The sequence below is a fragment of the Terrapene carolina genome, unplaced genomic scaffold, assembly GCF_002925995.2.
Source record: "Terrapene carolina triunguis isolate 2854851 unplaced genomic scaffold, T_m_triunguis-2.0 Scaffold706, whole genome shotgun sequence".
NCBI lineage: Eukaryota > Metazoa > Chordata > Testudines > Emydidae > Terrapene > Terrapene triunguis.
Window position 1 is genome coordinate 1,694,866 of NW_020665057.1, and position 13,669 is coordinate 1,708,534.

General features: G+C 44.1%; 1 protein-coding gene across 2 annotated transcripts in view; it reads right to left on the reverse strand.

Annotated features, from left to right (window-relative positions):
• Window positions 1-13,669, reverse strand: part of MANBA (mannosidase beta) — a 68,751-nt gene that overhangs the window by 12,117 nt on the left and 42,965 nt on the right. For both annotated transcript variants that reach the window (XM_026659875.2, XM_026659874.2), the window contains exons 10-14: window positions 10,138-10,224; window positions 9,141-9,308; window positions 3,374-3,592; window positions 1,339-1,503; window positions 561-705 (exon numbers count right to left, since the gene is read on the reverse strand). In XM_026659875.2, coding sequence (XP_026515660.1) covers window positions 561-705; window positions 1,339-1,503; window positions 3,374-3,592; window positions 9,141-9,308; window positions 10,138-10,224 — 784 coding nt within the window. The remainder of the gene's footprint in view (window positions 1-560; window positions 706-1,338; window positions 1,504-3,373; window positions 3,593-9,140; window positions 9,309-10,137; window positions 10,225-13,669) is intronic.

Here is a 13,669-nt window from a genome sequence, read left to right on the forward strand (position 1 = left end):
GAAAAGTTAGGTTTATAATGAGGAGCTAGCTTCAGCCTTAACTACAGTGTAGCTACCACTCCATAGCAATTATGCTTGTTTGTTTTAAATATTGTCTTCTACTCAAAAGACATTAATATTGCTTAACTTAAAATACATAAAAGTTAAACTAGGGCCTGCATCACTGAAAGAATTATAGGGTATCTTTGTCTTGTGTTATAAGGTTCCTGGATCTACATTTACCACTGGTGGTTACTGTACTCTGAAACAAACACTAAGGAGTGGATACACTAAAAGGTTTGTTTCCTCTTCATTTTGTTTGTTTTTGAGGAGGATGACATACCAAGACTAACAGCTTTGCATCCCTGCTCAGTTTTAGTATCAGGCTTATCCTATAAACCAGTTTGCTGAGATGTATAGTAGATGGTTAGAAATATGTTTGGTTCTTGTAAAGTTATCCAGGCAATAATAGTGAGCCTTATTTCTTGAACTGGTATTTCTGATGAAAAAAGTTATAGATAATAAAAATAAATTTAAAAAGCACAATTAGCTGTTTCACTGATGGCAACTGGAAGACTTACCTAAAGAAGCCCAAGAAGGGGCCTGCCAGATATCATTAAGTTGCCAGTAGAGTGATCCCATTGTATGTCCCTCTCCATTGATTATCTCACTTCGACTACGCCGATAGAACTCCGTTTCTGCCTTTATACACTGGGCTTGCATAACCTTGTTCAGGAAATATATTAAAAAGAATATTATTTTTAATTTGGTTAACTACTGTCAAAACATTGTGTGTGTGTTTGCATGTGTCAGCGAGAGAAAGACAGACAGACAGACAAGGCTTTACATGCTCTCTCTGAGCTAGATTGTACCTGAAAGGCACAACTCTGACCCAAAGACAGTACAGGAGTAGTGCTGTTCCAAGGGGATCTCAGCAAGGTGTTGTGTGTCGAGGAGGTACAATCTTTCCCTAGCCTGCTGCAATCAGTGAGTCCAACCTGCTCTGTGGGTCAGTGTAGAGGGTCAAGGCCCAACTTCTTCCTGCCTCTCCCATTTTCTCTGGAGTGATTTGTGCTGCATGAAAGAAGTATCCCCTGAGATGATCACTAGTCCTGGTGTGGGAGGAGGGGAAATTGGAGAGGCTTTTCGTGCCCCGTTTTCTCCCCTGCAAAGGGTCAGGGACACACAAAACTTACCCATATTAAATTATATTGTAAATTCTTCAGGGCAAGGACTATCATTATTACATGTCTCTTCAGCGCCTAACATACTGACCCAGACTAGGCCCTCTAGCTGCTAATAACAACGATGGCTGTATTAGATAGAAGTATCTGCCACCAGATTGTGACACATGGTTACCTGAGTGAGGTAAATTGTATCTTTGAACAGTTTTAGGGAATCTGTATTCTGGGGCAGCTTGAAGTGAAGTCCAGCCTGATGAAGCATTTGGTCGTTACCAGCTGCATGGTGCTGTCGATGGAGGGAGAAATTGCTTGTATAAGACCAGTCCTCTGTAGAGGAGACCTTTTGAAAACACAGAAAAGGTTGAAAACAGATCATAAAGAAATGGCAAAACATTCTTGCTCTTGATCTTTGGGACCAGGTACTTAGCAATTGCTGAATGGCAAGAAGGTAAATAATATCCATTTCAGCCCCTTGCTATCACCTAGAGTATTTAAAATAATACTTTACATTTCTATAGTGCCTTTCATCTAAGGACCTTTAAGTCCTGAAGCCCATAACACCCGCTGGAGTAGGTGTTATATTCTTTTACAGATGGACAGACCAAGGAACACAGGGCCAAATTCAGAGGGCTCAGCACACAAGCGAGAGTAGCTCTGTTGGTTTTGTGGAACTTCACTTATTTGTCCTACAGTTGAATTTGGCCCACAAAGCTTTCACGGAGTCAGTGGCCGAGGAGAGGGGAAAGGAAGGGAGGAGGGAAACAGCTGCAGGGAGAGGGCTCCAGGGGAGCCGGGAGGGGGAGGGGGTCATTGTTAGTGGACGAGCCTGGGAGCTTAAATTCATAACTTTGTTAAAAATCATGGACTGACTAGGGACACCAGATTTAGGACTTATTACAACAATCTATAACCCACTAACAACCCTCTGCCCTGCAACTGCCTCTCCCCATTCCTTTCCCTCCTATGGCTGGAGGGATATTAACAGGCCACTTCACCGTGAATGGTCCCTTGAAATATGTGTTAACTACTTATGCTAAACAACCTGTTCCACCTTGTATTTAGCTGTGACATTCCCAGTCCTGAAGAAGATCTCTGTGTAAGCTTGAAAGCTTGTCTCTCTCACCAACAGAAGCTGGTCCAATAAAATATATTACCTCACCCACCTTGTCTCTCTAATATCCTGGGACTGACACAGATACAACAACAGTGCACACATTATAAAAGACAGGCTCACTAATCGGCCACTAGCCAGCTTGCTTTTACTACAGCAAGCAACAATGCTCAATATATTTTTGGTTCTGATCCAATGGAGGTCGAAGCTGTGTGTAACAGTTGGTTAATCAAGAGTTAAGTTTGTGATGTGAGGAGACCGGATTCAACAATCTGTGTCTTAATACGTCAATCAATACAAGAGCCTGTGTTTATAGAGTTCAAGAATGTGTCACCAATTGTTTAAAACTGGAAAAGAAAATTTAAAAACATTGATAGATTATAATACATTATAGCAATGTGGTGGACTCTGACACAGCAAGAATGGCCTATGGTAATAAATTAGGACTGTAGGTATTTATCTTGCCTAAAGTGAGAGGAACCAAGTTTAATGTATTAAAAAGGGAAAGATGTACATCCCACTCTGTCTCTACCCCTCATATTACACCCAGGGCCGGTGCAAGGAAGTTTCGCGCCCTAGGCGAAACTTCCACCTTGTGCCACCCCCCCAGCCCTGAGGCAGCTCCCCGCCCCCCCCCCCACCCCCAGGCGCCCCCCCCCCCGGCCGCCCCCCCCCCCCCCGGAGGCCCCCCCCCCCCCGTGGCAGCTCCCCACCCCCCGGCCCGGGGATTCGTGCGGCAGCTCTGACCCAGGGGAACCCCTGGGCTGCCGGCAGCGCGCTGACCCAGAGGAACCCCTGGGCTGCCGGCGGCGGCTCAGACTTCCTCTCCCTCCCAGCGCAGCGGACGCTGTTAAAAAAAAAATAAAAAAAATTGGGGACGCCACTTTTTGGCGCCCCCAAATCTTGGCGCCTAGGCAACCGCCTAGTTGGCCTAAATGGTAGCACCGGCCCTGATTACACCTTACATTTCCTCTTAATAAGGAATGTGTGTCATTTCAAATATAGTCAGGGACCCAGAGTTTCTTGGCCAGTGATTCATTGTCAAGACCAAAAGGGAACAGGGAGGGGGAAAGCTATGAAAATGGAAGCTTTGCCTTACCTTTTCCAATGTACTGAAGGAGGGCCAGGACTGAAATCCATACTCTGAGGCAAACCGAGTTTTAGGATACACTGTCCAGTTCCAGCAGTCACTGAGATAGTCATAAAAGTGAGTGTCACCATAATGGGTGTCATAAGGATTTTGGGAGAGCCAGCTTTCTTTAACAGACTCCTTGCCATTTGTGGGACTGGATGTAATATAAGGACGACTCTTATCCTCCTGGATAAACAAAACAAAACACACCACAATAAAGTGATTGGTTCTAACATTTCAATATCCAGACCTTACTTTGGGAAGTGAAACCAAAATGCCTTTGCCAAATTGCTGAGTCACTGCCTAGGAAATATTTTGCTTTTGTGCCCTGACATTCATCTCCTCCCTCACGTTTAATCGTTTTTAATTCCTGGAATCAGAGGCCTAACAGGATGTACTACTGCTTTCTATTTCTATAATTCCTCCTCCCCTTCATGGCCATGTAAGCGCTACACGAATCAGGCCCTCAGATACCACAGGTACCAGCCAGATGCTCCCACTGAAGAAGTGGGCAGGGAGAAAACTATGCCAGGGCTCCAGTGCCCCCTCGTACCGAAATCAGCAAAACTGGCTGGACACATTTATGAGGGAGGAATATACTGCACCCCGTTCGAGTGGTGTCACAAATTACCTCCTCTTCTCATAGTGCAATAGGGATACCACTAGAGGAACTGTTTTCTTTTGAGGCACAATGCCTCCCAGTTGTCCCCCTGGGGCACTGAGGCTATGCACTGCCCCTTACTGTGAGCAGTGTGAAAAACTGCACAATCTGGCCCTTAATTCATAACTAGTACTTTATTAAGCCCAGGACAGAAAGTGGAGACTTTCCTCAGAGTACCCAACTCTAGGTGTGAATTAATAAGTTACAAAGCAGAAGGAATCCACCTACTTCTTGCCCATGGAAGCTTGTTAGTCTCATCTGCTAGTACAATGTAGGCTTCATTCTGAGTGGAGAGGAATTTGAAACTAAAGTGCAGTTTTGAAAATCTTGGGGAAAGGGATTCTCTTGCCTCAGATCAAGGGATTTGTTATCTTTAAATGCTTCTACATTATTAGTAACAGCTATTTAAAGCACTTCTAGTGGAAAATAAACAAAATAATCATTAACATTTGTGTGGTGAGACAGTTCCTTTAAGTAAAATGATTAGCATTGCCACTGCAAAAAAATGCTGCAAAAGTAAGATTTTTCCCTTTCCCCCCCCCTTGTTACAGACAACCAACAAGCTTTAGTCTTAATACATTCAAGGTATGCTGTCATTACAGTCTGTTTGTGGCACTGTGCTTTGGCTTTGTTTGGCCTGGCTGTGCATTTTAGGCCAGATGCAACTTTATGAAGGGCAAGATTTAGAGTTGTTTCAAATTACATATATTTAACCACTACTGCACGCTACATCTTATCCATGCCAAATACTGAAGGGTTTCTTTGCAATTATAAAACATTTAGGGACAAATTTTCAGTAAGGGAAGCCCCTGGTTCTACATTCACAGTTACCATTATTAGCTCCAATACAGCAAAGCAGTTAGCCATAGGCTTCAGTTTAAATACAAGTACAGTAATTCCATTCACTGTTTTTAACTGTGTGAACAGTTAATCACTAGAACTGCTTATCTAAGGATATGCTACATTCTCCATTACTGAAGCCTTGTTATGAAGGCTGGATGTTTTTCCAAGTGATAGATTCTAGCTTAGCCAGATGTAATGGGCTTGATGGAGAAGTTGCTTGGTGAAATTCTATGGCTTGTGTTATGCAGGAGTTCACACAGAAGGTCGTAATGGTTTCTTCTGGCCTTAAAAATCTATCTATCTATATGGTTAAAGTGAAGCAGATGCTTCAGTGCTTTACTGGATTGGAGACACTGTGTATTCAAATCAGGTGACATAAAATGCCTACGAGAAGCATTTCACTAAGCCATCTGCATGCACAGTAACCCAATTTGTGTACATGATCATAGAAATGATAGAAACCTAGAAAAAAAACAGTTACTTACCTTCTCGTAACTGTTGTTCTTCAAGATGTGTTGTTCCTGTCCATTCCAACCAGGTGTGGGCACCGGAAGTTTTTTCCCATAGCAGCATCCGTCATGTCAGCCTGGGTGCCCCCTGGAGTCGCGCCTTCCTAGCACTCAATATAGAGCACTGCCAACCCACCACCCCCTCAGTTCCTTCTTGCCGGCTACTCCGACAGAGGGGTAGGAGGGTGGGTATTGGAATGGACATGAACACCACATTTTGAGAACAGTTACGAGAAGGTAAGGAACTATTTTTTCTTCTTCGAGTGCTTGTTCATGTCAATTCCAACCAGGTGACTCTCAAGCCTAAATTCTGGAGGCGGGGTGGGAACTGTCCACTGACTGGAGCACAGCTCTACGGAAGGCCGCATCATCTCTGGCCTACTGGGTAATCGCATAATGCGCAGTGAAAGTGTGTATGGAGGACCACGCCACTGCTCTGCATATTTCCTGAGTGGGAAACTGCGCCAGGAATGCAGCTGAAGAAGCCTGCGCCCTGGTGGAGTGCGCTGTGAATGGAGGGGCAGGTACCCCTGTCAGGTTGTAGCACTCACGGATGCAGGATGTGATCCACGGCGAAAGGAGACTGGAAGTCCTTTCATCCTGTCTGCCATGGCCACAAACAGTTGAATGGACTTTCGGAACAGTTTCATTCTCTTGATGTAGAAGGTTAGCGCTCTGCGGACATCCGATGAGTGAAGCCTCTGCTCCCTACTGCTTGAGTGCGGCTCAGGATAGCACACTGGGAGGAAGATGTCCTGGTTCATGTGAAATTGGGAGACAACCTTCGGGAGGAAAGCTGGATGTGGCCTGAGCTGAACCTTGTCCTTATAAAACACAGTGTAAGGAGGCTCCGATGTTAGGGCCTTGAGCTCAGACACCTCCTGGCTGAGGTTATTGCTACCAGAAACACCACCTTGTATGGGCAGGGAGCATATCGCCAGTGGTTCAAAGGGCAGCCCCGTCAGTCTGGAAAGGACCAGATTGAAGTCCCAAGCCAGGACAGCCTGTCAGACTTGCGAGTATAGCCTGTTGAGACCTTTGAGGAAATGGCTGACCATAGGGTTGGCAAAGACTGACCAGCTCTCAGCACCTTGATGGAAGGCCGATATAGCGGACAAGTAAACCCTTATTGACGACATGGACAGCCCCTGCTGCTTGAGGTGGAGAAGGTAGTCCAATATAAGCAGTAAAGAGGCGAGCATGGGTGATGAACTGTGTTGCGCTGACCAGATTGAGAATCTCTTCCACTTGGCAAGGTACGTAGCCCTGGTGGAGGGTTTTCTACTGCCAAGGAGGACTTGTCTGACTAGGTCTGAACAGGAGAGCTCCATCGGGTTCAGCCATGGAGCTTCCATGCCATGAGGTGTAGCGACTCGAGGTTCAGGTGCTGGAGACAACCGTGATCCTGGATCAATAAGTCCGGGAAGAGCGGCAAGGTGACTGGGGCTTCCACAGACATTTCAGGAAGCGATGTGTACCAGTGACGGCGAGGCCAAGCTGGAGCTATCAATATCACTGAAGCTTGTTCCCTCCGTGAACGAGCGGAATGGGTGGAAACATGTAAAGGACATGGTCTCCCCATGGGAGCAGGAATGCATCCGCGATGGAGCCCGGGCTGTGATTCAGGAAGGAGCAAAACTGCTGACACTTCCTGTTGTGTCATGTGGCGAACAGGTCTATGCTATTCTTGAGTTCATTTTACAATTTAGATTAACATTGACAGTAATTGTAAAACATAGATGTGTTAATATATTAGCAATGTAGTCGATACAAACTTGTTAGATTTAAGCTTTAAGGCAGAAATTTGTCGAGTATAACACATCAGCCATTTCGGTTTATCAGTAGCTTGACCCTTATTGAGCAGTTTCTCTCAAAGCTTCCCCTTTTACCTGTTTCCCCCCTTAGGGTTTTCCTGTACCCTTAAATTTCCAGGACTAGAATGGCCATACAAGCTCCTTAAAGTCAGTAGCATGCAATCACTAATGACAACATCTATATTGTTTTTAGATTACACTTTGAAAATCTTGGGTTGATGCATGTAAATTCATGGTGGTATGCGTCTACTGTAATTTCAGCATAGCCAGTAAAACCAGTTTAGTCCAACATCATCGTACTCTAAAGTAGCCTGTGAACCATGAAGCAACAGGGATAAGGGGGTTGCTACTGCAGGGTAGAAAATTCATATTTCTTGGTAGAAGAGAAATGTTTTAACTGGCAGAATGTCAGTTTCACTTTGCATATCTCTGTACTGCATATTGTATATTTTAGCTAACTAGAGAGATCAAAGCATTCATCTGTGGTTCAGACATTACTCTCTGCATAGCTATTCAGGAATGAAATGCCATGTAGAGCAACTTATTCTTTATTGGTGTCACAGAGGCAACTTTCAGTCTATTCTCTCTCTAAAGTCAAAAAACAGTGGAGTTTCATTGCAAGAAGAGAGAGAGCCCTTCACCACAAGTGGTGGCAAGTTCCCTCCGACCCCTGCAATTGTAGGGGGCACTGCCAGATGTTGAGGGGACTTCTCTGAAAGGCCATGCCTTCATTCCAAGAAGGGAATAGGTAAACCAGCTTGACTTCATCTCCTACTGAGAGTTGCTGCAGCAAGACTGGGAGAGAGGAATTCTTATACTCATCCTTATCCCTCTAACAGGTTCTTTTTCATCAGTCTTCTCCCTCATCCTCTGATCAGCCAAAACAAAGGTAAAGTAGGATTTAATCATCCCTTTGGAATGCAGCATTTAATCTGGAATTACTGCAGTGGAACCTGATTAAAATGAGTTTCATTACTGTTGCATCCACACTGAGAATTTTAGGCAAGTCTCGCATCACATGTAACTCTATTGGTGCCAGAAAGACTGTACATGGGCTGCAGGCCATTTTACCAGCATGTCCTCTAAACCTGCTTTACGTTCCTACCATAGTCAGTGGAGTTGCATCAGTGGGCACTGGTGGCAAATGACAAGTCTCATTTTTGCATTCAGTGCAGGGCCGGCGCCAGGCACCAGCATTCCAAGCAGGTGCTTGGGGTGGCAATCTGCAAGGGGCAGCAGTCCGGGTGTTTTTGCCACCCCAAGAAGCGCACCAAATTGCCACCGCGGACGGCGGGGGCAGTCCGTGTGCTGTTAGGGCGGCACGCGTGTTTCCGTGTCGGCGGCAATTTGGCGGCAGCTTCTATGTTCAGCTGCCCGCGGCGGCAATTCGGCGGCTTTTGTCTTCCGGCTGAAGACAGAAGCTGCCGCCGACACGGAAACGCGCATGCCGCCCTAAGGGCACACGGACTGCTCCCGCCGTCTGCGGCAGCAATTCAGCGCGCTGCTTGGGGCGGCAAAAACAGTAGAGCCAGCCCTGATTCTGTGTCTATACATAACCCACAAGAAGTGAAAGTCCAGCAATTTGGGATTTTCAATCCACTCCATTCTAAGCAGAATTTCTCTGTAAATAACTTCATTACGAGCAGGTACCAATGTATGACATCAAGCGACGCTCTAAAACTTCCAGAACAAGGAGAAAAGCTGCAAAAACTGCAATGAGAATCTGTAAAACACAATCATAGCAGCCTTCACCCTGGCTTTTATGTATTGTTGTCAGCATGTCCATACAGCCTCTGTAAATCTGTTCCCTTAAACAACTCAAGGAAATTTTGCCCAAATTGCAGAGTTTAAAACCTTTTGCAAGACAATTTGGGGGCGGGGGCTATGGCCCTGAAAATTTCACTTACAGCAATAACAATTTCTTGGATGTTCTTCACATAAAGCTTCACATAGTCTAGGATATAAACTTCCATCTTATCGTGTGGTATAGAGAACCAGTTGCCTGCAATTGCTGCCTCATTTTCATTGTTTCCACTCCATAAAATGATGCATGGGTGAGATTTTAATCTCTTCACCTGAAATAGAAATCACGGTTGCAAAATTAAAATTCAATTACTTCCCTTTAACAGGATACCTTGTAATGTTTATGCAAGTTGCAAAGAGTTTAAACAATACTGGCTGGTTTCTCCACCTGCTGAAGTGATCTCAATGACAAGAAATATGAAAGATTCCAAAGGATACAGTACTATTGCAGCCATGGGAATAAGGAACCAATGCTGAAAATAGACATGTCAGTAACTTTACTCCATGAGTAATCATCCAGACTTCAATGGGAATACTCACATGAATAAAGTTACTCATGAGTTTGTAGAACCAAGTCCTAAATTTGCACATCTTTGAAACTACTGGAAATTCACATTTTTGGTAGACTATAAAAGAACAAAATATGTAGTGTTTTCATCTTTACTTCTCCACAAGGCCTATAAGATCACACTTTTTTCAACCCACGAAAAAACAACTTCCCTGCCTGGCCAAAAAAATAAATTAAAAAAATTAATAATGAAATGATACATGGCCCAGGCCTGTAAAATATATAATCTTCTCTTCTCCTAAAACATGTACAAGTAGATGTGAGATGTGGAGTAGGAAGACAGGATGGGGGACCCCATGTTACCCCAAGGATGACCTCGACATTCCTCTGCCCACCGTGTTCTGCCTTGCTTCTCTACAGGCCTCATTCCATTTTCTTGCTTGTGTGTGTGTTTGTTACTTGAGTGCACAATAGACTGCAGTCTTTAAAGAAACTCATGTCAGACAATGAGTAACAGAAACTAAACAGAACTACACAGTTAGTCAATACAAGCATATGGAAATACGGGTCCTTGACACTATTGAACAACATACCTGATGAGTAACTTCTGCTCTTACTGATTCTAAGTAGTTCTGGTCAGTTGGGTAAAGGGCACATGCAAACATAAAATCCTGCCAAATCTATAGAGCAAGAAAAAGGAAATACAAAACCTGTCAGCAAATATTTTTCTACACTTAAACAATAAATGATTTTCAGCTCACATGCACTTTGGTTCAGATGGAATTATTTGTCTTAAACAGCAGACGAGGTAGAAATTTTTAACTTACTCACTGTACATGAATACCAGAGGTGTCACCAAAACAGCTACGCCCCAGATGAGCTCAACTTTCACGTGCACATACACCCCCAGAGTTAATTTCCTCAATTTTAGTGTTTTAAGCCATTCCTTCTTCATTATGAGCCAGATTCTTCCACCTTACTCATGGTTTGCAAGTAGCTCCATTGCTTTCAATAAGAATACATGGAAGCCATATACTACTCAATATGAGTAAAGGTGGAAGACTCTGTCCATTAGTGAACAGAGTTCTTATGGCTTTTACGGTGTGTTTTGCATACACTCATGAGTAGAGCAACAAGTCCCCATTGCCTAAAAGCAGAAGAAAGTCATTACATTGATGTGTTTATTGAATTTTTTTATGATTTAAAGTACAGCTACTGTAACACTCCAGGCATGCTTCCCAATGCAACACATAACCTAAATTAACACTGAGAGAAAAAAAATGATATCCCTCATCCATCAGAGGGGGGAAAACCCAGGCCCTCCCACAACTCAATGTATCTCTTCAGAGAAAGCCTGGGTAAATAGATATATCTTGCAAGAAACCTCTAAGGTCGATGACAAAAAGTTGAGAAAAGCCTTTACGTCACGTAATCTATCTATATTCCCTCACAACCAGTGCAAGATTATTCTATACAATATATTTTATAATGTTCTGTTCAGTCCAGTTTCAACTGACTCAACTCACTACTTTTCCTTGACAATCTACTCCACAGATACCATAATCAGAAATACTTTCCTGATGTTCAAACTAAGTTTTTCTTTGCTTATTTTTAATACATTGAATTCTACCTTTATTGGGCTACCCGAGACAATTTCTCTCCCTCCTTGATGTTTACAGCCTGCAGCTATCTCCATGACAACTTAAAAAAAATAAGAAACTCCCTAAAGTATTTTATCATCATTTTAATGATTATCAGCAAAAATGAAAATGAACCAATATCAATTACACACTGATTGAATTAATAACCTGTAATTTCATAGTCTCCTGACCCAAATAAGCTGTTTCATTAGTGTCTCAAAAAAGGAGTTCTAAAAAAACTGAACATATTTCGGTCTGATGAGTACGATATCCATTTCTACCCATTTTCCTTTTAAAGTTTCCATGATTTTGAGATTCCTAATAGATCCTGTATTTTCATTTTCAGGGTGCTAAAGGAAAGACATGCTGAAGAATGTTGTCACAGAAACATCACTGCTGGAAAAGCCTTGCTCCATACATGAGAGTCCAGGAGAGCTGGCTGTATTTTAAAGAATCCTTATTGAAGTTGCAGGAAAAAAACATCCCAATGTGTAGAAAGAATAGCAAATATGGCAGGCGACCAGCTTGGCTTAACAGTGAAATCCTTGCTGATCTTAAACAAAAAAGCATCTTAAGCAAAAAAGAAGCTTACAAGAAGTGGAAGATTGGACAAATGACCAGGGAGGAGTATAAAAATATTGCTCAGGCATGCAGGAGTGAAATCAGGAAGGCCAAATCACACTTGGAGTTGCAGCTAGCTAGGGATGTTAAGAGTAACAAGAAGGGTTTCTTCAGGTATGTTAACAACAAGAAGGAAGTCAAGGAAAGTGTGGGTCCCTTACTGAATGAGGGAGGCAACCTAGTGACAGAGGATGTGGAAAAAGCTAATGTACTCAATGCTTTTTTTGCCTCTGTCTTCACAAACAAGGTCAGATCCCAGACTGCTGCACTGGGCAGCACAGCATGGGGAGGAGGTAACCAGCCCTCTGTGGAGAAAGAAGTGGTTCGGGACTATTTAGAAAAACTGGACGAGCACAAGTCCATGGGGCCGGATGCGCTGCATCCGAGGGTGCTAAAGGAGTTGGCGGATGTGATTGCAGAGCCATTGGCCATTATATTTGAAAAATCATGGCGATCGGGGGAGGTCCCGGATGACTGGGAAAAGGCTAATGTAGTGCCCATCTTTAAAAAAGAGAAGGAGGAGGATCCGGGGAACTACAGGCCAGTCAGCCTCACCTCAGTCTCTGGAAAAATCATGGAGCAGGTCCTCAAGGAATCAATTCTGAAGCACTTAGAGGAGAGGAAAGTGATCAGGAACAGTCAGCATGGATTCACCAAGGGCAAGTCATGCCTGACTAACCTAATTGCCTTCTATGAGGAGATAACTGGGTCTGTGGATGAGGGGAAAGCAGTGGATGTGTTATTCCTTGACTTTAGCAAAGCTTTTGATACAGTCTCCCACAGTATTCTTGCCGGCAAGTTAAATAAGTATGGGCTGGATGAATGGACTATAAGGTGGATAGAAAGCTGGCTAGATCGTCGGGCTCAACGGGTAGTGATCAATGGCTCCATGTCTAGTTGGCAGCTGGTTTCAAACGGAGTGCTCCAAGGGTCGGTCCTGGGGCCAGTTTTGTTCAATATCTTCATTCATGATCTGGAGGATGGCATGGACTGCACTCTCAGCAAGTTTGCAGATGACACTAAACTGGGAGGAGTGGTAGGTACGCTGGAAGGTAGGGATAGGATACAGAGGGACCTAGACAAATTAGAGGATTGGGCAAAAGTAACCTGATGAGGTTCAACAAGGACAAGTGCAGACTACTGCACTTAGGACGGAAGAATTCCATTCACTGTTACAGACTAGGGACCGAATGGCTAGGAAGCAGTTCTGCAGAAAAGGACCTAGGGGTTATAGTGGACGAGAAACTGGATATGAGTCAACAGTGTGCCCTCGTTGCCAAGAAGGCTAACGGCATTCTGGGCTGTATAAGTAGGGGCATTGCCAGCAGATCGAGGGACGTGATCATTCCCCTCTATTCGACATTGGTGAGGCCTCATCGGGAGTACTGTGTCCAGTTTTGGGCCCCACACTACAAGAAGGATGTGGAAAAATTGGAGAGAGCCCAGTGGAGGGCAACAAAAATGATTAGGGGGCTGGAGCACATGACTTATGAGGAGAGGCTGAGGGAACTGGGATTGTTTAGTCTGCAGAAGAGAAGAATCAGGGGGGATTTGATAGCTTCTTTCAATTACCTGAAAGGGGGTTCCAAAGAGGATGGATCTAGACTGTTCTCAGTGGTGCCAGATGACAGAACAAGGAGTAATGGTCTCAAGTTGCAGTGGGGGAGGTTTAGGTTGGATATTAGGAAAAACTTTTTCACTAGGAGGGTGGTGAAGCACTGGAATGGGTTACCTAGGGAGGTGGTAGAATCTCCTTCCTTAGAGGTTTTTAAGGTCAGGCTTGACAAAGCCCTGGCTGGCATGATTTAGTTGGGAATTGGTCCTGCTTTGAGCAGGGGGTTGGACTAGATGACCTCCTGAGATT